General features: G+C 52.4%; 1 protein-coding gene across 9 annotated transcripts; it reads left to right on the top strand.

Moving 5' to 3' along the window:
- The first annotated feature begins 257 nt into the window (after positions 1 to 257).
- Positions 258 to 22,310, top strand: LOC120391834 (cartilage oligomeric matrix protein). 9 transcript variants are annotated; one of them, XM_039515984.1, is made up of 20 exons: positions 258 to 384; positions 1,174 to 1,419; positions 4,400 to 4,488; positions 7,410 to 7,461; positions 9,319 to 9,491; positions 10,702 to 10,839; positions 10,943 to 11,020; positions 11,169 to 11,327; positions 11,915 to 12,019; positions 12,657 to 12,764; positions 13,356 to 13,515; positions 15,405 to 15,523; positions 15,931 to 15,983; positions 16,962 to 17,155; positions 18,738 to 18,916; positions 19,424 to 19,472; positions 19,959 to 20,155; positions 20,408 to 20,580; positions 20,822 to 20,961; positions 21,710 to 21,768. In XM_039515984.1, exons 2-20 carry the CDS (start codon positions 1,341 to 1,343, stop codon positions 21,766 to 21,768), a joined length of 2,304 nt encoding a protein of 767 aa, XP_039371918.1. In that variant the 5' UTR covers positions 258 to 384; positions 1,174 to 1,340. The 9 variants fall into 9 exon arrangements, with proteins under 9 accessions (XP_039371918.1, XP_039371919.1, XP_039371916.1 ...); XM_039515985.1 differs by having other exon boundaries at positions 279 to 384; positions 4,403 to 4,488; positions 21,710 to 22,310; XM_039515982.1 differs by lacking the exon at positions 258 to 384 and having other exon boundaries at positions 1,341 to 1,419; positions 21,710 to 22,310.
- The last annotated feature ends 328 nt before the right edge of the window (positions 22,311 to 22,638 follow it).

Here is a 22,638-nt window from a genome sequence, read left to right as displayed (position 1 = left end):
TCGCCGGGGGTCCCTCCCCATCGCCTCACCTCCCACTCTGTAGCACACAGGCTACGTGGTCATTTTGTCTTCAGACCTTACCAAAAGTTTCAGATGAGCATGCAAAGGTCCCGCTGCTCCACCAGCGAGGAGCCCAGGGTGCCCCGCTCTGGGGCTCTGGTGTTTGTGGAACCTCCAAGAGAACAGCAGGAATGAGAGGCTGCCAGAGCACAGCTGCAGCAAGTCAGAGTTCACAATCCTCCTGCACGTGTGCACAGAGCAAGGAGGAGCGCGAGCTGGCTTTCGTCACTCCTGAAAACCTTCCAGCGTGGGCCGCAGCTGTACCCAGAACTTCCTCGTATTCTGATGACACCGAGAGGGGCAGGGTCATCCCAAAGCTGCCTTGTAAGTGGAGTTTTGAGTCCTCCTGTGTTTGCTGTGTGGTGAATTTGGTGCTGGTGGAAGGTGCTGGACTGAGAGTCAATTATCCACACAGCCGGCCCAGCAAAGGGAGCAGCAGAAAGAGCTTTCCCTCCCACCCCCCTGCCAATACGCTTCGTTCCCCGTAGGAGCGAGGGCAGGAGTCCGTGGCCTGTTTAAGTGCTGGCCTCTTCTCTAAGATGACTAACACAAAGGCCAGGTAGCGCCGCTTGTGTGGGTGGTTTGTGCGACGTGGACACTTCACCTTCTGACCGGTTCAGAGCAGGTAACCACCTTTGGTCACTGCAGCCCCCCAAATAGTCTGCTGCAGCTCGGCCCCTGGCTACTGTAATCGTCTGTGCTGAGCCTGTTCCCCATGGGAAGCCGCTGAATGGGAGACGTATGTGATGGGTTTGTTCTCTAATGGCTGGAAGGGGATGGAACAATACAGCAAGTGGTAGAACTGGCTTTTGGGAGTCCAAAGGATCCTGGATGAATCTCTAGTTAAGCCCACGTTCACTGTAAGCTGGTGCGTTCTTGTGAGCGATGCTAGAAGGAAAATGCCATTAGAGCCAGGGCTATAAATTCCACCCTCCCCGGCCCGCCCCATCAAAAAAAAAAAAGTCACTGATCTAAAAGGGAACCCATTTAATTCTGGAATGTTCTGACCTTTTTGTGGTGCAAGATGGTTTTAAAAAAACCACTAAGCTGCTCTCCTGATGACTTTTTCATATTGTTTACTTTTGTAACCCTTCTCTGTGGACTGGGAGCCAGAAATGACGTCCACTCCTAGTCCAGCATCAGAGAAGAAGAACTTCAGAGGAAGGAATGCAACTTCATAAACAGCGAACCACAGACACTAATGGGGAGCAGAGGCAAGCCTGCAGGTTAAATTCCTTGCAAGAGAAGCCCACACGTTCTCACCTCTCTGGGATTCAAGAATGATTTCGACTCTAGCCTTCATTTTTCTCCTAAGCCTCTGTTGTCCTTTTGCATCAAGTCAGATGACAGGTGTAGGAGGTAAGTGGGTTTTAATTACCTCTATGTGCGCGGACCTTCTCTGCAAACACTGCATGCAGCAGAGCTGCGAGAAAGCAGATGACTCGTCAACCATAGCTGGTGATACCTGAATTGGATTTTTATCAATTGTAGCTTCATATAAAACCTTGAGTCAGTCGGTTTAAATGTTCCAGTCCTAGGCTGTATTTTTTCCTCTATTTAACAATGTTTTAACAAATTAAATCTCTTCCCCTTTGGCAGCTGGAACTGACCAAATTTTTGTTATTTTGCAAATAGGATAACGTGCCCCTGGCAAGTCATCTTTGTTTTGCAAATGATGAGATTAAAGACCTATTTGCTGCAGGATGTTCTGTGGCAGATACCTGGGATTTCTGTGTGCTCTGCATACGCACACAGCTCTATCGTCTCGGCTAGGAATTCAGCCCTGGGTGGGATTCATGGCAGTGCTTTGTTTCTTGAGCAGTATGGTCAGGATTGTCGCTCAAGTCATGAGGAATCTGTGATTCCCATGTCAAGCAAAGCAAGAACTAAAAGAGCCAGTTCCAAAGGGCGAAATGCGTTTGTAAAGAGCGCGAGGGAGCTCAGGAATATGGGCTGCAAACTAAAGGGCATGTCTGCAAATGCTCAGATTGCCCGGGGGAATCCCACTGGGGCACCTAGCTCCTTGTGTGCGTTATGCAATCTTTTCCGCTGTTCATTTTAAAATAGTATCGGGCTACTAGGGACAGACAAACCCATTCAGATAAAATAGAACCTTAAGCCAGAACCCTCACAGAATAGTTTTGTGAAGTCAGAAAACGTTTTGACCAGCCTCCACTCCCTACTGGGAAGAGCAGGTTTCATTTGGTGTTTGACTTAGACACGCTTGTGGTGTTTGTCGGTTCGTTTCCTAGACCGAATTGTGCTGGAGAGGTGACAAATATTCACCCAAACTTTGAAATACTTGTCAGAGCCAACCCTCCAGACATTCAGGGTTATTCATTACAGAACATACAACGTGCTGTATGGAGTCAACTAGGTGGACCTTCATGTCTGATATCCCGCCACTGGCGTTGGCAGATACCTCAGGCTTCAGAGGAGGAGGACAGTCCCTTCTCCCATAATGCACCTGACCAATTACACAGTGCTGTGTGTGGATAGGAAATTTCCTTACTGCTCCCTGTGCGAGGTACCGGGGGATCAGGTTGGTCAGAAATGCCTTGAGGAGAGAAGAGAAGAGAAAAGAAAAGAAAGAGTAGTGGTCTCCCTTTTGGGGTCAGGAAAAGAGCAGCACAGCTGACCCATCTGGCGTGGCTTTTACTGAGCGATTTTTTAAATGCGCTGTTCCCCACTGGAGCATAGATGAGCTTTGCAGCATGCCTCAAAGGCCACCCAAGTTTAGGTTCTAGCGCCCAGAACCAGAGCGGTTATTAAGCACCATTGATTGCAATGGATGGTAGAGGCTTAAATACCTTGGCAGAGCTGGACCTAAAGACCAAGTTGTGAGTAACTGAAATCCCGAGCCCAGCTCCCCTCCCTGAAAACCCAGGGGCTAACGGCAAGACGTTTTATTTGCTTCAGTGACCCTGTAGCTTACGGCTGCTATGGGACTGCATGAGGACAGAGGCAGTCTCTAGGCAGACAAGGCCAAAACCACGCAAGACTTCACGGGTTAAAACAAATGCCTTGAATTTCATTGCAGAACTGACTGGGAGCCAAGGCAGGTTGCAGGCTGTCATGTTCTGAATTAGCTGCGATTTCCAAATGATCTTCAGGCCCAATCCCGTGTAGCGTATGCAGTGGTGTCACCTCACAGAGACAAATGCATGGACAATTGTGCTGTGTTACAAATCACGTGACACCTCCCCCTCCCCCCCAGCCAATCAGTATCCAGGAGTATACACTAGACAGAGACTCTCTCGCTCAGCATGGCAGGGGATTCGAATGAACTAGCCTCAGGGGTTAGTTAATTCAGCTGGAACGTTCCATTGTCATGAGCAGGACCATCAGATATTTCAAAGAGGAGCCAAATCAGAATTCAGAGGGGTTGGTTTTGCCCAGTGGTGACCTGGGAATTGTTTTGCACACCTCTGTTCAACCCCCCTGGAGCGGCAGTGCCTGCAGGCGCATGTGCCTCGTCCCTTGCACGTCCCAGAATCCACAACAAGGCAATTCTATGCCGGGGGATCTGCTGCTGTCCATAAGTGGGCAGGCGAAACTGCCCCACAAAGCACCCTTAAAGCAGTGGATGAAGAGCCTCCTGGATCTTAGGAACAGGATGGGCCGTGCCCCCCTGGGCAGCAGCTCTTCTTTCTATGCATGGGCGCAGCCTTAGGGCCAGCTGATGTTTGATGCTGCCCCTCATAGAATCCTCCACCGCCTTGGGCTGGAAACTGCCTTCCGCAGTCAGCAGCATACCCCTTCTGTATGCAGCCAGCACAAAACCTGCCCCACGAACCGTTAGCCCCACCGCTAAACTGCCAGGCCAGCTCATGCGCCAGCTGTGGGACTAAGTGTCACCTTGGCAGGTTACCCAAATGCCACCTAAACCCTCCCCCTCCCCGGAGTCGTGGGAGAGAGACAGGGAGGTGTGTCACCCATCTTGCCTTTCCTGCACCTGTCACAATGTGGCCAGTAAATGCATTATGGAAGTCGATGGTTACCCCTTGAAGAAGAGGGGTCTGGTTATTGGCTTTGGGGTGAAATGAAGACAGGTTCCTCCTACGGTTTTAATGTTGATCACATTACCAGGTACTCCTTGAAAAAGTCCCTGCATTCTCATCCCTGACTCAGCGCCGTTGATGTCCAATGTAATCTTCCTTCTGGAGTGTGCAACTCCTTATTACTCTCAGCAACCACCTCCTAGCCCCAGACTGGGGAGGGGGTCCTCGCTAGTGGGTTGTAATTATTTGGAGAGGCATAACAATGAAGAATCAGTAAACACAATGCAGAGGTGAGCAGACAATTTGGCATGTTCCACTACTGATGCTCCTGTTTTCAGTAGGAGGGGATGTCGGGCACCAGATGCTTGCAGAGATGAGAGAAACTAACCTGGCACTGAAGGAAGTCAGAGATTTGCTGAAGCAGCAGGTACGTGAGAAAGCCGTCCAGTTCTCTCCCATACTGTGCCAGAGGGACCAGGGAGGCAGCTGCCTCGCACACTGACCTGTTGAACAGGGGGATCAAAATGGTATTCTCATCCCATGTAAGGGTAGGATCCCCACACCTAGCTCTGAGCATCGCTGAATTCTGGGATAATTTGGATTCAAATTTCCATGCAAACTGCTTGAGCCCTCATCTTACCAAAAACTAACACAAATGAAGAATGATTTGTATACATGAATAGACAGACTGGACATATATCACTGGAGTAATGTGTGGCAGGGCCAGTAGGAGAATCATTTTTTCCTTGGTTTTGTGGGCTTATGAAGTCAACAGGCAGAGGCCAGGCTGGAAGAGAGAGGAGCCCATTCAGCCACCCAGTAGGGTCTAGGAAACAGAAGTCACATGGGATCTGAACAAGCCCTGTATTCACGGTCTCTGTTTCCTCCTGGTGCTTTAATCCTACACCTCACAGACTCCAGCAGCAGCTAAGGGACTTTGGAACGTTGGGTGAATTTAGATCTTGTCTGTTTTACCAAGGAGGTGGCAGTTTGTCTGGTCAGCTCCTTTTTAGCTCCATAGAAAGGTTCCATTCTCCCTCTCTCGCTTCTGTTCACGGAAGGCAGCAGCCTGTGCCTGCCAGAGAATTGGAATGGCAGCCAGGCCCCTGCGCCAGTGCAAACTGGGCAGCCTCTAATCTGCAAAACCATCTGTTGCACTGAGTTACTCTCACATTTCAGGCTGTTGCATAAATATCCAGTGTTTGCTAGGAATCAGGTCAGACATGGCTCCTGGTAGCCTGGGGCGGTGCTTTCCAACACGCCCTTCAAGCTGAGCGTTGCTTCTCCACACAGGCTTTTTTATTTATTCTGCCATGGATTCAGTCTCTCTCGAATGAAGGACTCACGCACATCACTAGAAAGCTAAGGTGGAAGCTTACACAGAGGTGCTGTTCATTTCGTTAAGTTTTTCTATTACCTTATTTGCCACAATTCAGCATTTCACACATCAGTAAGGAGCAACAACAGGTGGCGATGCAGCCGAATCCACAGCACCAGGCTGAATTAGAGGTGGTGCTGGATAGCAGCGCTCCAATCCTGCTCCAAACTCCCTCACTGGCTGGAATGCTTTGAATTGGGGATTTGGGTTTGGTGCGACATCTGGATTAGATTCAATTATTCTAAACACATGACGTGAAGATTACTGTAGCCCCAGGGTAACGCTGGATGGAGGAAGAGTCTGGTGTAAAAGGAAATCCTGGCCTTGTACGTAGGAGCTGTGGGCGAGGTCTGAACAGGTGCTGCCGTGTGGGCACAATCCTGATCAATGGTGATGAGAACACAAGGTCTGTGGGTGCTGGAGAGAGACTAGGGGATGTCACTTTGCAGTCTGACTCCTCCCCTTCCCTCACTTGGGCAGCGCTGCTCCCACCGCTGTTATGGAACCACAGAAATGGGAGCTGGAAAAGACCTATGAAGTCATGTAGACAATTCCCCAGCCAGTGCACTTTGGACACTGGGCTCCCAGGCACTCAGGGTCTGCCATTGTATTTTGAAAGGTGCCTACGCTGAGTGCAAAGTCTTGCCTTAAAACACTTAGCTCATGCATTTTCCTAGTTGCGATGGGGCCACAGATGAAAGGGGTGTTTTGCCTGGGACCTAACTGGTGTCCCCAGAACCAGACTAAAGCCTTGGGCTGCTTCTGCCCTTGCTAGCTGCTTTATCTGGGTTATAACCGGGCTCTCTGGCTTGGGTGTAGCTTTAGGAGAGCTGGGGCCATGGAGAGTCCTGCAACGCTGAGTTCTACATGTGCCTTGAAACACACACATCGTTGTCTGTGCCAGGCCAACATCCTTTACTCCTCTGGAGGGACAGCCTGTCTCCACCCCCACCACTGCAGATTAGCCACATTTTTTTAATGACCCTGTTGATCTTCCCCCACCCCCTCTTTGGATTAAAGGAACTGGCTAGGCAGATGGCCAGTCCCTTGCAGCCATTTCAGTGGCTTCTGCCAGCTGCTTTGCTTTCATCCTCCCACACTAGAAAACCCAGCAGGTTGCTAAGTGAATGGGGGGGGGGGGTGTCCCTGGAGTAAGTGCCTTTGGGAGGGGAAGAGCAGGACAGAGCCTGGGTCTCAGAGCAGCTGTGCACCAGCTCTGGCACCTGCAGTGCTGAGCAGGCTGTCCGACACCCCAGATACTCGGAGAGTCTCTGCTCTCCCTCGATTTCCCACCTGTCAAACCAGTAAAAGCAGCAAAGAGTCCTGTGGCACCTTACAGACTAACAGACGTTTTGGAGCATGAGCTGTCGTGGGTGAATACCCACTTCATCGGATGCACGGATGTATTCACCCACGAAAGCTCATGCTCCAATACGTGTTAGTTTATAAGGTGCCACAGGACTCTCTGCTGCTTTTACAGATCCAGACCAACACGGCTCCCCCTCTGATACCTGTCAGACCAGGAGGCCCTTCATCTAGTGGCCCCTATGTGACACTAATTAACCCCTTACTGGCCCTGACTTTCCCTTTCATGCCCTCCAGCTTAGAGGGGAGGTACAGCTGCAGGGAATAGCACTCAGTGCTATGAGGGAGAAGTCCAGCAACCTACATGAGTATTAAAGCCCCTGGAAAAAGGAAACATGTCTCTCCCCTGGCCCATGGTAAGCTCATCTCAGCAGCAAGGGGGGCCTGCCTCCTCTAGGCTGAAGGGTGTGTGAGAGGTGTGTGGACTGAGACCGCCCTGCGCAAGGCCCACAACTCAGGTGTTGGTGCAAGACTACGCCTCTTGTAAACAGACGTGTAGAAGCACAGGTGTGCAAGTCCCTTCTGGCACTGAAAAGCCTCAGTGCAAGTGACCCGAATGGGAGCGGAAGCGTCTGGCTAACTGGTGGCTCTTGTTTCCTTCCTAGATTAAGGAGATCACGTTCCTGAAAAACACGGTCATGGAGTGCGATGCCTGCGGTGAGTTGCTCCGTGAAATGCCCCAGGCCCAACTGCTCACTGCTGCCTCCTACGTTTGTTTAAACAAGCAACAGACCATCACCTACCCCAGCCCCCATCAAGGGGTTGGCTTGTTCACCTTCATGAAAAGTGCCCTAGGATAATCCTCAGACTTGGCAACGCCCCTGTTCAAAGCACTTCGTAACCGTTAACTAAGCTTCGTGACCCACTCCTGGGAGGCAGCTGAGGATAATTATACCCAGCTGTGAACTAGGGAAAGTGAAGCAACTTGCCCCCAGGAAGTCAGTGTCGGAGCTGGGGGTAGAACGTGGGTATTTCTGGACCCCAGCCCTGTGCTCAGGTCTTTGTCCTAGGGTGTCACCCCCTTAGCAATCGCAGGCGGAACAATTAGCTGGTGCAGGGGCTGGGAGCACACGCGCCTACATAAGCCTCTTCCCTTCTGCCACCCAGGCCTGGCCCAGACACACACGTGCTAGGTTAATTACGCTGCTGTAAAACGCTGTGTGGACAGTTGTCTTTTAGATCCGCTCAGACGTGTTCCTAGTCAACGTAAGCTAAACCGCTGCTCTTCGCCTGAACGCGGCGTGTCCACACAGCCTTTCGCATCTGTTTGAAAATCACGCCTCAAGTTAAACCTGTGCAGTGCTGCAGGGAGGTGAGCCCGGAGTCCTCTCAATCGCCGGCTGCCTCGGGACCAGCCTTGGTCCACACAAACCCCAGCTCTTTGTACTCTCAACTGCTGATAGAGTCTGTTCCATAACAGCCCCCCGCCGGGCCATGCTGCACCGGGCGGGCAGTCATTTCGGTTTTCAGGTGCCTACAGCCTCCTGTCGCCTAATAACCCCATGGGGCAAGGGCTCTGAGGGGGTAGTTAGGGGGCGGAAGTGGGAGGGGGCGGATGGGGGCAAGTTTGCTAGTTAAGAGTTGGCCGCTTCTGTTACTCTGTGCCAGTCCTTCCAAGCCATTTCTGCCCCGTCCGAGCAAGGAAACAAATCAACATTTTGTACATCAATTGCTGCCTGCTCCCCACTAAGCGACTTTCTGGACTGAGATTTACTTCCAGTGTATTTGGTTTTAGGAGAGCGCAGTTGAGGGAGATGTTCCGTTATTTGCCAGCACATCTAAAGAATAGAGCAGTAAGTGGTTCCACATTTCTGCAGCAGAAGAGATTAGCCAGAGCCTCTGGGACCCGCCGTACAGAATCACATTCATCCACAGCAGTTGTTTTAATAAGTTGCTCATAAAACTGTCTTGAACTTTCTTCCTCTCACTTGATCTCTGTCTTCCCTGCTCATTACTCTGGTTTCCAAAGAGGTTGGGGAAAGATGGATTACTTGGCATTCCTGGGGCTATCCTTCGAGCTGTCAGGGCCTTGAACGAGAACACTTCATAGCATCCCTGCAGCTCTAATCCATACCGTCAAGGCAGTAACAGTCCTCCCATGGGACAACCTTGGAGCTTCAGAAATAGATGCTAATCTTAGATCCCCAGCTGGGAGTCGTACCAGCCCTCTCTTCTGGGGCCAGTTCTGGACCCTCTGCTACCCTGGGGAGTCTGGGTAATGGGTGTGATGGTTATGCGAGCAGGATCGGGAAGGATGTGGATGTCATTAATGTACCAGATGGGGAGTCAAGATTCCAGGCTGTATTTCCCACTGAGTCTGAGAGGCCTCAGACAAGTAACTTTTGTGCCTCAGTTTCCCCATCTGCAAAATAGGAACATGACTGTTTTCCCTCCCAGGGCAGTGAGAGATCATTCACTGTTTGTGAAGCACTATGAGAAGGCCCCAGGTAAGTGTAACATCGGATAGGTGCTGGCTGTGGCAGCTCTGTTCCTAACATGTTTTCTATTCTCCAGGCATGCACCCAGGGGCAACGGGCCCAGGGATCAGCATAGCACGATTTCCCAGATGTTTGCCAAACCCGTGTTTCCGTGGAGTTACCTGCACAGAGACTGACTCTGGCTTCCACTGTGGACCCTGCCCCCTGGGCTTCACAGGCAACGGGACCCACTGCACAGATATCAATGAGGTCAGACCCCACCTGCAGTGAGTCACTGGACATTACAGAAACCTGTGGCTAACTCCTCTCTGGAGCAGAGTAGGAGTCTCTCACGTTAGCCTTGTCATCAGCAGTGGAGGTCACACAGTTACACTTTCCTGCCTAATGCAACAGACCAGTGCACTATGTAATTTAACTGGAGTGGATGCATCTCTCATGTATTAAAACTCCCTTCTTCTTGCTCCATCCAAAAAGTCTTTAAAGGCCTGGTGTCTCTTTCTAAAAGTGATGCAAACAGGAGGCATGGGCCTGATGCAAAAAGTTATCAGGTGAGGGTCGCTGGCCTGTGATGTGCACCTCAGACTAGATGATCATAATGGACCCCTGAAACCTGCACAGCAGGCTCCCTCCGAACACACTAAACCAGCCTCAGTGTTTCCAATCTGTCTCTGCAGTTTAAGATCAGATTCTACTAGGCAAATGATTTTTTCTCCCTGATTCTTTGGCTAGTCGCTTACTAAAGACCGGTTTTACGTCCTTTGTACGGCTAGAATTTCGTTCTGTTGCTGAGGTTTGTTGGATGGCAACAGGTTTCTTTGTTTAATGACACTGGGGATATAATGCACGAGGATTAAATTAAAACGGTGGGAAAAGATGAAGCAATTTAAAATGAAGGGAAGGATAATCTTTGGGGCTGGAGGTGCCGTTGAACGCTAACGCTCTCCTTCAGAAAGGGGCAATTTCACCACAGTGCTGTGAATAAACCCTGACCTCTCAAAACCAGCATGGCCAATTATACAGAACTTTGGACTCTGAGACGCTACCAAGAAGGGTCAGTTACTACCCTGCCTGGGAAGCAGACGGCACCTTGGAAATTAACGGGAAGGAATCTTCTCAGCTGATTTGCTTTCCTTGTCTGCGCCCTATTCAGCTTGGGAGAGCGGAGGACATGGGGAGCTAGGGTGACCAGACAGCAAGTGTGAAAAATTGGGATGGGGGTGGGGGGGTAATAGGAGCCTATATAAGAAAGAGACCCAAAAATCAGGACTGTCCCTATAAAATCGGGACATCTGGTCACCCTATGGGGAGCTGCACTTTCCACTGGCACAGAAATTCAAATCCCCCCATTCACTCTTGGGGCCGTCCCTCCTTGCCCTGTCCCGCCGGGGTCAGACTATAGGAATGGCTGGTTTATAATCACAACTAGCAATTCAGCAGGAACTCTCCTTCTTACCTACAGTGCAGCACGAATCCCTGCTTCCCAAGAGTCAACTGCATTAACACGGCCCCTGGCTTCCATTGTGACCCCTGTCCCACCGGCTACACTGGGCCAGCACCCCAAGGGGTGGGGCTAGCATTCGCCAAAGCCAACAAACAGGTACATCCACCCCCCTCATCCCATCCCCAAAAGCCACTTTAAGTGAGGTGGCTGCTTTCTACTGAGGTGCAACTCACCCTCCCACTTTCTCCTTCCCGGACAGGTCTGTACAGACATCAATGAATGTGTGACCGACAGCGCCAGGGCTTGCGTCCCCAACTCCATCTGCATCAACACTCGGGTAAGTAGCACCAGCTGGCCTGGGCCGCTGCCCCGAGACACCCTGTAGCATCCCCTTTCCGTTGGGACGGAGCAGTCGCACCCGCGGGATGGGGGTTCAAGCAACGTTTTCCCAGCACCCACCTTACTTCTTGTCGCTCCTCTGGCAGGGATCCTACCGGTGCGGGTCCTGTAAGCCTGGCTTTGTTGGGGACCAGATTGCTGGGTGCAGGAGCCAGGCAGAGAGACGCTGTCCCAACGGGGAACTCAGTCCGTGCCATGAGAGAGCTCGCTGCATCGTTGAACGTGACGGGACCATCTCGTGTGTGGTGAGAAGCAAACTGCCCTTTGCTTAGACAGCAAGGCCTTCGGGGGGGGGGGTTTGTTTTCCCTTCACGTCCGTACACGGGTTCCTGTGTCTATCACTGACCCCTGCTGGCCAGCACTTGCCACCAGTTCAAGTCTGCATCACTTCCTGCTCCCAGCGGAGCTGAGAGGGGAACCTCTCCGTTAGCACAGCGCAGAGCGGCCTGTTGCTTGCTGAGAAGATGCTGCCTACGTGCAGTGAGCCGACGCTTCCAGGTCTCTGTGTCCCCGCAGCCCCTGAGCACTGCACTGGTGAGCCCTGTTCAGACTGGGCGCTACGGTCCAGTGGAACACGCTGGGGCCAGGGGGAGCCCAGGGCTGCTGAATCTCTCTGTGCCTCAGTATGCGGCTGAGAGCTCAGATCTGAACTAACACGTCACAGCACAGCTGCCTCTTCCAGGGGACAGCTCACCTGGGGAATGGGGCGTCCAATCCCCCAGGATTTGTGAGGCCAAGTGCAGCCCTGCAGCCCGGATGCATGTGCTCAGCAGAGCGGGGCTGCAGTAGATCTCTCACTGCACCCTCGCTCCCCACCCCTGCTGTCTTGCAGTGCATTGTCGGCTGGGCCGGGAACGGCTACGTCTGCGGGAGGGACACGGACATCGATGGATTCCCGGATGAGAAGCTGCGCTGCACAGACCGAAAATGCCGCAAGGTAAGAGATTGAGCAGGACACCAGGGCAGTGCAGAGCAAGAGGCCAGCCCTAAAGAGCTCAAAACGCAGGTCAGCTCCGCTTCCCCAGCCCTATGGAACCGCTGTCCCCCAAGCCAAGCAGGCGAGTCGCTCGGAGCAGCCCCGGGACTGGCTCCAGAGTGACCTGACTCCCAGGGCAGGCGCGTCGCTCGGAGCAGCCGCCCCGGGACTGGCTCCAGAGTGACCTGACTCCCAGGGCAGGCGCGTCGCTCGGAGCAGCCGCCCCGGGACTGGCTCCGGAGCGACCTGACTCCCAGGGCAGGCGCGTCGCTCGGAGCAGCCGCCCCGGGACTGGCTCAGGAGTGACCTGACTCCCAGGGCAGGCGCGTCGCTCGGAGCAGCCGCCCCGGGACTGGCTCCGGAGTGACCTGACTCCCAGGGCAGATGAGTCGCCCGGAGCAGCCCCGGGACTGGCTCCGGAGCGACCCGACTCCCAGGGCCGGCGCGTTGCTCGCGGCCGCCCCGGGACTGGCTCTGGAGCGATCCGACTCCCAGGGCCGGCTTGCCCAGGATTTTGTGGTTTGAAAGAGGGCGGCGGGGAGGGTGTTTGCACAATACACCAGCAGCTCAAGGTACTTCACGGCTGCTCTTCTGCCAGGATAATTGCGTGACCATCCCCAACTCCGGCCAGGAGGATGCGGACAAGGATGGCATCGGTGACGCGTGCGATGATGATGCTGATGGAGACGGGATATTAAATGCCGAGGTTTGGACTCTCTAATGCTTAGCCCCAAGCCGTGCCAGCACATACCCACCGAACCCAGGGAAACAAGGAGGTCCCAGCATGCAGTGCTCCAGCTCTGCCTACATGCCTGGAGACCTGTAGCCTTCACCCTGGGATGCTGAAGTTGAGGCCGGCGCTAATCAGCGTGTGCCTCTGCTGGGCAAAGCTTGGGCGGCCCCTACGGCACCTGAAGCAAAGGGGGCTTTCTGGGGTGAGGGCTTCAGATGTGCCCTAAGGAGCCATTGTTCTGTCCAGGGCTTTGCTCCTCTCGTGAAACGATCAAGGCAGGAAGGGGTGGCTGTGGAGGAAGAGGGGGAGGCTGCGATTGGATGAAATCGTGCTTCTCTGAGGGAGTGGCAGGGATGGGTGAGTCCCAGCTTTTCAGTGTTGGTCCTGGGCAAATGCTGGTCCCAGCTGAACATACACCACTCCTGGGCTTTGCGACAACGCCTGGAATGAGGGCATCAGGCTGGGCTCAGATCGTTCAGAGTAGGTCTGTCCCGGGACCCCTTTCTGTACCTTCCCCACGGCCGGGCACAGCTTCATCACGGCTCCCTTCCCCCCACCTCACAGGACAACTGCGTCCTTGTGCGCAACACGGACCAGCGCAACACGGACAAGGATAGCTTCGGCGACGCCTGCGACAACTGCCGGCACGTGAAGAACAACGACCAGCGGGACCGCGACAGCGACGGGAAGGGAGACGCGTGTGATGATGACATCGATGGAGACAGTAAGGGCAGGGGGGGGGCTGGGACACAGACCACACCCAAACGAGAGTGGCGGTGCCTCGAGCTGGCCCCGGCCCACAGACTGAGTCACATTGGGCAGAAACCAGATACTGGAGACAGGTGGCCTAAAGCGCTGCAGGAAAAGCACTAATTTCTGACTGGCTAAAGCCCTTCTAATCACTGTGTCCTTGGGCAGAGATTCGCCCCCACCAAGGACACAGGCCAAGAGCCTTCACAGTTCACAAGAGGCCACAACACATGCGATCTCCACACTGGCCCTAGAACCCGACTCCCCAAATCAGAGCTGCAGCAGCTTCCACGTAGAAATGAAGCCGCTGGGCACACTGAGCGGCTCCCAGCCTAGGCCACTCAGTGGCTGAAGGCCTGCTGAGTGCTCCATCTGCCTCAGGCTGATGAGGGAACACTCGGAGTTAAAGCAGCAAGTGTCAGGGCCAGGTCCTGGAAGAGGTTTGCTGGTCTATACGTCATCACCAGATAGCTGGGCTGGGGGTAAATGCATGTTTTCTAGAGCCAGAAACCACAACTGCCCCAGGCCTGGGAGAGAGGAAATTCCTTTACAGACTATTCCCCAGAGTCGCTACAACTAAGGAATCTCCCTGGCGCGATTCATTGGTGGAGAAGCTCATGGCATTGTGATAAGAAGTGAAGTCAGAGAGATTGCTGAGTGTATTGTGGCTGGCCTGTCTCAGACCTCCAGAAGATGCTGTCGGAGTTTTCCGAGTCTAACAGCCAATGCGTAGTAAATAAGCCAAGGCTAATACATAAAATCTGCTTTAGAGCAGTTTGGGAAAACACTGACAACTTTGGTGTAAACCCTCTGCAGCCGGTTACTCCTGGACAGAGAAGATGCTGACTGTTTGCAGCTCTGTCACTCTCTGTGAGGAATGCAGGTTGGAGAACAGTTCCTCTCTCAGGCCGGCATGGTACAGATGTGTCTAGGAATGATAACCTGGGTGAGATTTCTTTGTAATGGCAAACCTGGACACTTGTAGAAGCAGCTGTTAACAAGGAGAGTTAACACCCTGTGTCCAGTACCAAGCCACAGGCGGGGAACTACCAGTCCGGGGGGATTTTCTCATCGGTCTCCCTCCCACTAAACAGCCTTCCTTCCTCACCCCTCACATACCAGCTGGATATTTGGAGTACCCAGGAAAGGTTTAGCTCTCACCCAGGTCACAGAGGGGATATGGGCACTAGGGAGAATACCGTGCCCTGGGGGAGATGTCACGGGCGGGCTGCTGTAACTTCTGGATTAGCGTTCGTTGCTTGGAAAACTAAAGTCTCCCACCCTTGGAGCGGCAAAGGGGGAAAAAAATCTAGTGTAGACAAAGCTCAGTTTGGTGAATGCAGCGAACAGCTGTGGGCACCGTTTTGGCCTTTGACAGACATAGCTGCCCTCTGTAGGCAACTTGTGGTATTGCCGGCCAAAACTGAAGTCAAGTACGTTCACACCTCTAGTGCAAAAAGCTCAACAATTCAATGCTCTGCTTTGGCCTCTGGTTCCCGTCAGGCTGTTTACCTGACCCAAATCTTCTGTTTTCTTTTTGTCTCTTTAGTTAGTAAGGTTATACCGTGCTGAACAAACTAATTTATGTTTACAGGCATGTGCTTCTGCCTTTGAACCATTAAAGGGTTCAGAATAATGTGGCCTCTGGTCTTCTGATTTCAGTCCCCGGGGATGATTCAGCCCCAGAGAAGAGCCTTTGGAGGCACTGAAATGCCAGTGAACATAAATACATGAAATGCACATAGAGGGGCATGAAGAACTGGGCCAGTCCCAGCTTCCTGCCCTCTCTGACCTAGCCAAGCTTGCTGCATATGCCTCTCGTGGCAGTGCTGGGTTAAAGGGCCCTGTGTTTGTGGCTTACAGAGATCAAAAACGTGGTGGACAACTGCAAAAACACCCCCAACCCTGATCAGAAAGACCGTGATGGGGACGGAGTGGGGGACGTGTGTGACAGCTGCCCCACCATCAGTAACCCAGACCAGGCAAGTAATCACTGCTCCTGCTTGCGCTCTCATCAGCGGGTGTAGTGGCAGGGATGCCACCCACGCTGCCCAGCCATGGGCTGCCTTGCTGGTAGCTCAATCTCTACTACAGAAGGGCAGCCTGGAGAGACCACAGCTCCCAGCATGCAATGGGCCTGATGGAGCAGCAGCTTCGCATCCTAAAATACTGCTCTCCATGACTGTTGCAGGGAGAAATCCACCAGTTCACCATGAGCACGGCAGGAGAAAGTGCTTCCTCTGTGGGGCCCTCTTCACCTCGCCGGCGCTAAATATCAATTGAGGGGGCAGGTGCTTCGGCCAAAGCAGTCTCAGTTCTTCCTTGGGATCTAAATCTTCAGTCCACCTGGGGCACGTTTCAGCTGATGGTTAATGTTTTGTTTTACCAGGAAGATGCTGACCATGACCTCGTGGGGGACCTGTGTGACACCAACCAGGACCGGTGAGAACCAGCTGCCCCCAGGCTCATTTGGGGAACAAGTAACAGCTGCTCGAGACAACTATTGGCCTATTACAGAGGTGGGCAAACTACAGCCCGTGGGCCACATCCGGCCCACGGGACGCTCCTGCCTGGCCCTTGAGCTCCCGGCCAGGGAGACTGGCCTGTGGCCCCTCCCCTGCAGCCACGCCACCGGCGGGCAGCACTCTGGGTGCCGGGGCTCGCACTCCTGCAGGGCAGCGCAGCAGCATGTCTGGCTCCAGCCGGGCAGCACGGCTGCCAGACATGCTGCTCTGAGTGGCATGGTAAGGGGGTCGGGGGGCTGGATAACGGGCGGGGGACCCGAGGGGCAGTCAGGGGACAGGGAGCAGAGGGGGTGGATGGGGCGGAGGTTTGGATAAGCATGGGAGTCCTGGGGGGGGGCCTATCGGGGCAGGGGTGTGGATCGGGGTCAGAGCAGTCAGGGAGCAGGCAGGGGGGTAGGGGTGTGGATGGGGTCGGGGCAGTCAGAGGACAAGGAGCAGGGGGGTTGGATGGGTCAGGAGTTCTATGGCGGGTAGTCAGGCAGTGGGAAGTGGGAGGGGGAGGGGGCCAGGCTGTTTGGGGAGGCACAGCCTTCCCTACCTGGCCCTCCACACAGTTTTGCAACCCCGAGGTGGCCCTTGGGCCAAAAAGTTTGCCCACCCCTGGTCTATTAAGACATGTCCAGCTTGAGTGAATTTAACTCATCATGGCTTAAGTCACAGGTTAGATTTTTATGGCTGGCGAAACCACCAGCTGCCCCTTTCCTGCTGTCAGGCAGGATCCCAGCTCACCTGACAGGTGGGTGCCTTTGTAAAACACACACACACACACACACTTGTTGCAGGCTTCTTGCTGTTGCATGTGGGGCAGAGTTCATGTGCCCCTGTTGCGCCCTTTAGTATCCACTGGTCTTGCCAGATGTTCTGATCTCGGCTTTTCTGATGTTCTCGCTGCCAGAGATGGGGACGGCCACCAGGACTCACATGATAACTGCCCCTCAGTGCCCAACAGCTCCCAGCTGGACACGGACCACGACGGGATTGGAGATGAATGTGATGACGACGATGACAACGATGGGATTCCGGATCTAAGACCTCCCGGCCCTGACAACTGCCGGCTAGTCCCCAACCCCAGCCAAGACGATTCAGACCGTAAGGGGAACAAGTGTCGCACGAGCCCTGCAGGACCTGCCCCTTCTTGCTTTCAGTCACATGATAGCTAGTTTAAAGAACATTTAGGAGACGTGACTTCCTTTTCTTGGGTGTAGTGACTGGGTTAAAAGGTGTGAAATTCCTCCCCAGGATTATCAGCATCCGTGACTGGGAGGGGGAACCAGCCCCAGGTGGGGGTTCCTACTGAACTGTCCCAAGAGAAGTCCAGCTGTGCATGGACACTTGGCCGCAGCAGGGCACCTATCTGGGAGGTGGTTGTATTAATGTAGATGGGATACATGGGCTAAAGGCGTTACCAGAACCTAGTCACTAAACCAGGCTAAACAGGTCTGGGGGGTTTGCTGGAGAGACCTTCAGCTGCTTGGCACCATGGTGCAAACACCATTACAAATCCTGTTACCCTTTAATAAAAGGCACAGAAAGGGAAGTGGGGCTGGTTAAAGCATTTGAAATGTAAAGTATTAATTAAGGCTTTTATGCGAACATCCCTGGTTCCCTTTCCCTGGCGAGAGTTTTTCGAAGGACCACCCTCCTCGTCTGACAGTTTCTTAGATCGTACTAAAAGATGGTAATAATTGTCCTTTTAGGGAAGAGAGAGGAAATTAGTTGAGTTGGGCAGGAGCTGCTGTCAAAGTCTGATCCTGTTTCCTAAAAGACAAAACAAGATGAACACATCGAAAGGAGAGAAAAGCGCAACAAAGAGAAAAAAAAACAGCTTCTGGCTCTGGGGTTGACCTTCACTTGCAGCCTCACTGCTGGAAAAACAGAGGCCCAGCCCATGGTCTGATCAGCTGCTCCGAGACCTGGCAAACTTGTACCAGCATCGGACTGTTTAGGGCCTGGCTTTTAGCTGCCCTCTGGGCAGTGTTGGCCAGCTAAGCTAGACGCTTACCAGACAGAAGAAAGGAGAAGAAATAAGATATGGAAGGAAACCGTGTCACATCCCAGCTGGTGTTCAGGAGTCAGCCAGAGCGAGGGGTGGTGGTGTGATCTGGGTCCCTCGTTGGTCTAGTCAGGTCAGGACATGGCTCAGGATTAGGATGAAGGCGGTCCAAGGTCCGCAGAGACAGTGGGGGTGGCAGCCATGAATGAAGCTTGTTCCTTCCCCTTCTTTCAGTCAGTGTAGCAGTAGCCTCCTTCTGTTCTTCTGTAATTCCTCCCCCCTCCCGCCCCCAAGTCTTTAAGGACCCCCACCAGGGAGTGATGGCTGGAACGGCCTGTCCTTGCATTATTTTGTCCAGTAAGGCCCAATTTCTGACACATCCATCTCCTCCCACCCCATCTCACACTTGTTTACCAGGAATGATTAAGACCGTGCTTGAGTTGTATCAGGTCGTCTTTTTGTAGGGACTAATTCAGTCTGTCTCGCTTTTGCACCTTCTCCCCTCAACATTGGTGGTTCTGGGTTATTGTGACATTTTATGACCTTTCACTGGGTAAATCTGTAGGCCTAGTTATCACAGCATAGATACAACCACCCTGAAACCTATGGCTGAGAGCCGAGTGGGTGCAAGGAGATGGTGCTATCGGAGAACGGGAGACTTGGTGCGCTTCATTACAGGTGATGGTGTGGGGGATCTCTGCGAAGAGGACTTTGACCAGGACCAGGTGATTGACAGAATCGACGTGTGCCCAGAGAATGCAGAGGTGACTCTGACAGATTTCAGGGCTTTCCAGACAGTCGTGTTGGACCCTGAAGGCGACGCACAGATTGACCCTAACTGGATTGTCCTTAATCAGGTAGGAGACAGCTTCAGATCTAGTGTGAGGGGGCGCTAGGAATTAGCGAGCGATGCAGCTAGATGGCTTGGCTTAGAATCCACCGACAGAGCCGCAAACCCCCAAGTTCTTCTGTTGGCGGGTTGGATGGGAGTGGGAGGGGAATGACCTGCAAAGCTTGAGCCCCGCCCTTTGCCCAGGTGTGTTGTCACTAGGGAGAGCCAGAAGAGGAGGAGAGGTGGCTCAGGTTACAGAGATATGGCTGGAGGCCCCTGTGGGGTGGCACCAGCCTGCTGGAGTAGCCAAATCTCTCCCTTACCTCCCAACCCTTTGGGGTGGGGATTACAGCACGTCTTAAATCAGCACCAGATTTTCACAGATGACTGGAATGAACTCTCGTTGAGTAGGATTTTGCTATCTCCTCCTTGGAGAGGGAAGCACGTTTTCACCTCTTCGCTCCAAGTCCATGTGACAATGATAAAAGTTTTCAACTCCAGATGGTAACGAGTTAACACTTGCATTTCACAGGGCATGGAAATTGTCCAGACCATGAACAGCGATCCTGGCCTGGCTGTGGGTAAGAATCAGCTCTCTGGCCTAGCAGGGCCTTAATAGGTGTAATTCCTCTTCCCAGCACAGTTTTCAAAGAACATTTTGGAGATTGTTTTAGTGGTTCAGCCAAATTCCCTCCTTTGGAGGAAAGAAATTCTTGTCTTGAACGTTCTGGCTCTGTAATAAGCAATCTGGGTGCAATGAAGTTAAGGGATTTTTCTTAGTAACAGCTAGAACAGGGGAAGTTTCTGGATAACATGGAAGTTGGATAAACTAGACACTTGAGCAGGAGGCTCGGTTAAACCAGAGACGGGTCCGGTTTTCATCTGCTATTAGGACCTAATGCTAGGGGAGTAGAGGGAGAGACCGTGTTTGTATGGGTCTCTGGATTAGCCCATGAAGGGAAGGCCTGGATCCCAACAGGATGGTTGAGGCTCTAGTGAGGACTGGGCTGTTTTTGTTTCTTGGCTCACGAGCAGTGACTATTTCTCCCCCCTTCCTACCGGTTGAGGTTACACTGCATTCAATGGGGTGGATTTCGAGGGCACCTTCCACGTGAACACCGCCACAGACGACGACTATGCGGGCTTTATCTTCGGCTACCAGGACAGCTCCAGTTTCTATGTGGTGATGTGGAAGCAGATGGAGCAGACATACTGGCAGGCAAACCCCTTCCGAGCAGTAGCAGAGCCCGGAATTCAGCTGAAGGTAGGACCACAAGAGAGACACCATGGTGGCTTCAGATCACCCTGCTCTTGTCCTCCCATGCGGGTGGGAGGGGGGCATCAGTTGGTTTAAGATCAAGCACCTTACGTGGTGGAAGGGAAGGACTCTCTAGCTTTGCTGTCACTCTGGCCAGAGCTGCTCTTTATGAACAGAAGGTATGTACATGTGATGAATGTAGCACTAGCTTCCTCTAGTGTTCCTACTAAATGACCACGGCCCTTTCTCCTCCCTCAGGCAGTGAAATCTAATACAGGGCCAGGAGAATATCTCCGTAATTCCCTTTGGCACACTGGAGACACGACAGACCAGGTCAAACTGCTATGGAAAGACCCCAGGAATTCTGGCTGGAAGGACAAGACCTCATATCGTTGGTTCCTACAGCACCGGCCTCAAGTTGGATACATCAGGTAAGGAGCAGAGCTTGCTCTGTTCCCTGTGCAAGGAAGGAAGGTCAACCTAACAACTGCACTAAGACCATTTAAGAAAGGGGGAAGCAACTGCTAAACTCAACTCCTGTTTAAAGTCAAACACTGCACCCCTCTCCTTACTCAGCATGTCCAGGAGATGATGGGGGAATACTCCCTCCTTTGGGAAAGGAAATCACTTTTAATAGGGTGAGGCCTCTTAAGATACATCATCCCCTTCCAGAGCTCGCTTCTATGAAGGCCCTGAAATGGTAGCAGACAGCGGAGTCGTCCTTGATACAACCATGCGAGGGGGTCGGCTGGGGGTCTTCTGCTTCTCCCAGGAGAACATTATCTGGTCCAACCTGCGTTACCGCTGCAATGGTGAGTTGTTCCCTGTGCTGACACTTTGGGGACTAGCCTCTTGCTCCCATAATCAGGAGTGCTGCTGCCAGCTGTCCCAGCAGTGCTACATGCTCTGAGAGATCCAGCCACACAACTTGCATTTTATCCTACAAGGTGCCTAAGTACAGCAGCCTGTGGGGTGGGAAGGTGGAATTTGACTGCCTGACATTTTCCCATGCAATGTATGGCCCCGCTCCTTGTTCCCCTCAAGGGACGGCTGCACGTCAGTGATGGATAGAGATTCATGTCTCTCAATTTGTGTAACCGAGCTGGTGCAGCATTTATGGGATCCCACGTGAATGAAAATGGGTTGTTGATTACTAAAATGTATCCAGCTCTGGAGCGAAATCTGGCAGCAATTCTTCTCTAGCAGCACTGGTGAAGACAGGAAGCCAAGAGTTCACGTCCCATTAAACTGCAGGGCCCTTAGGGAGGTGGAATGCAGTCACTGCACCTGAGACTGGCAATCCCCTACACTTGCTCAAGATCTGAATTTGGGGTTTCAGACAAAAGACTATTACTACTGAATGGTGATCCCTTGGAATCATGCTTGGCTTTTCTTGAGGTTCCCAGCTCCTCTTACCTGTCTTCCCACTCAGGTCTCTTTGGATTCCTGTCTGCACATGACAGGGTTGTGGGTGTGTTTATTTCGTGTTACTGGTTTACTCGGCTTCTCATTTGCAATCTTGATGCTAATCTACACCAACTTCAATTTCATCCCCTCCAGATACCATTCCTGAAGATTATGAGACATTCCGAACTCAGCTGGACCAGCCCATGGCTTAAATGTTTGTCCATCAAAATTTGCTTTAAAAAAGTACTCACCTATCCACTACTGCAGCTCTGATATACTGTATAAAGAACTATGTAATGTACCACTGCACTCTGTACAGCAGCAGGTGTCACTGCCTATCTGGCATCTTTTCCAAAACAGCAAATCTCTTTAACTGCTATGAAAGTCTATTGGAATTGCAGAGATTTTAGGTGCTGGAAGGAGATTCATAAATGAAGTGTGAATAGAAGCCAAAAACGATGACTGTGCTGTTAACACTAGTCTTCCACATGGCCTGGAAATAGATGTGCTGAGACGCTACCTGCTGTGGCTGGAACTATTTGAATAACTGTCCCCTACATAGTGGCTCTGAAGCCTTAAAAAGATTCTTTTACTTTGCCTCCTGTTAGACCAAGTCCCATTACTGGTGCAGGCCAGGAAATGTAAGTTTGAAAAGCACATGTACATTACAGATGCACAGGATGTTTGAATTACTCGTGGAACACAAAAGGCACTTTAAAAGGGCACCTTAGTTCTGGAATAATTTGGATAATAAACAACACTCTAATAGACTTAAGTACTTTTTTGTGATCATTGACCTGTTTAAATCTCCTTTACGGACGGGCTGGAGCAGGTGGGAGAAGCAGTCAGATTTGCTTTGTTACGTAGCATCTAAGGACTCCCCAAGAATGCGCTGGGCACGCCAGAGTAAGACATACCCTACCCCAAATCTCAATTCACAAGACAGATTTCTCTTCTGGGTTTAGGTAGGAGGGAAGAAGTGAAGAGCAAGGACGCTACAGGTGAGAAGAGGGTGAGGAGGGCCCAGGGGGAGTGAAACTGAGGTGCAGAGACTGCAGGAAGTTCTCACTGTCTCCAGAGGT

Source organism: Mauremys reevesii, linkage group 26 (genome assembly GCF_016161935.1).
Source record: "Mauremys reevesii isolate NIE-2019 linkage group 26, ASM1616193v1, whole genome shotgun sequence".
In the NCBI taxonomy this organism is placed as follows: Eukaryota; Metazoa; Chordata; order Testudines; family Geoemydidae; genus Mauremys; species Mauremys reevesii.
Note: the sequence above shows the minus strand (reverse complement) of the source record. Positions and strands in the feature narration are given on the sequence as shown.

What these genes read in the sequence shown, in the direction of transcription:
- LOC120391834 (XM_039515982.1), top strand. Translation starts at nt 1,341, where the DNA reads ATGATTTCGACTCTAGCCTTCATTTTTCTCCTAAGCCTCTGTTGTCCT. An exon ending in GAGATTTGCTGAAGCAGCAG is followed by an intron (nt 4,489 to 7,409) that starts GTACGTGAGAAA and finishes TTTCCTTCCTAG; the next exon opens with ATTAAGGAGATCACGTTCCT. An exon ending in AGCCCGGAATTCAGCTGAAG is followed by an intron (nt 20,156 to 20,407) that starts GTAGGACCACAA and finishes CTCCTCCCTCAG; the next exon opens with GCAGTGAAATCTAATACAGG.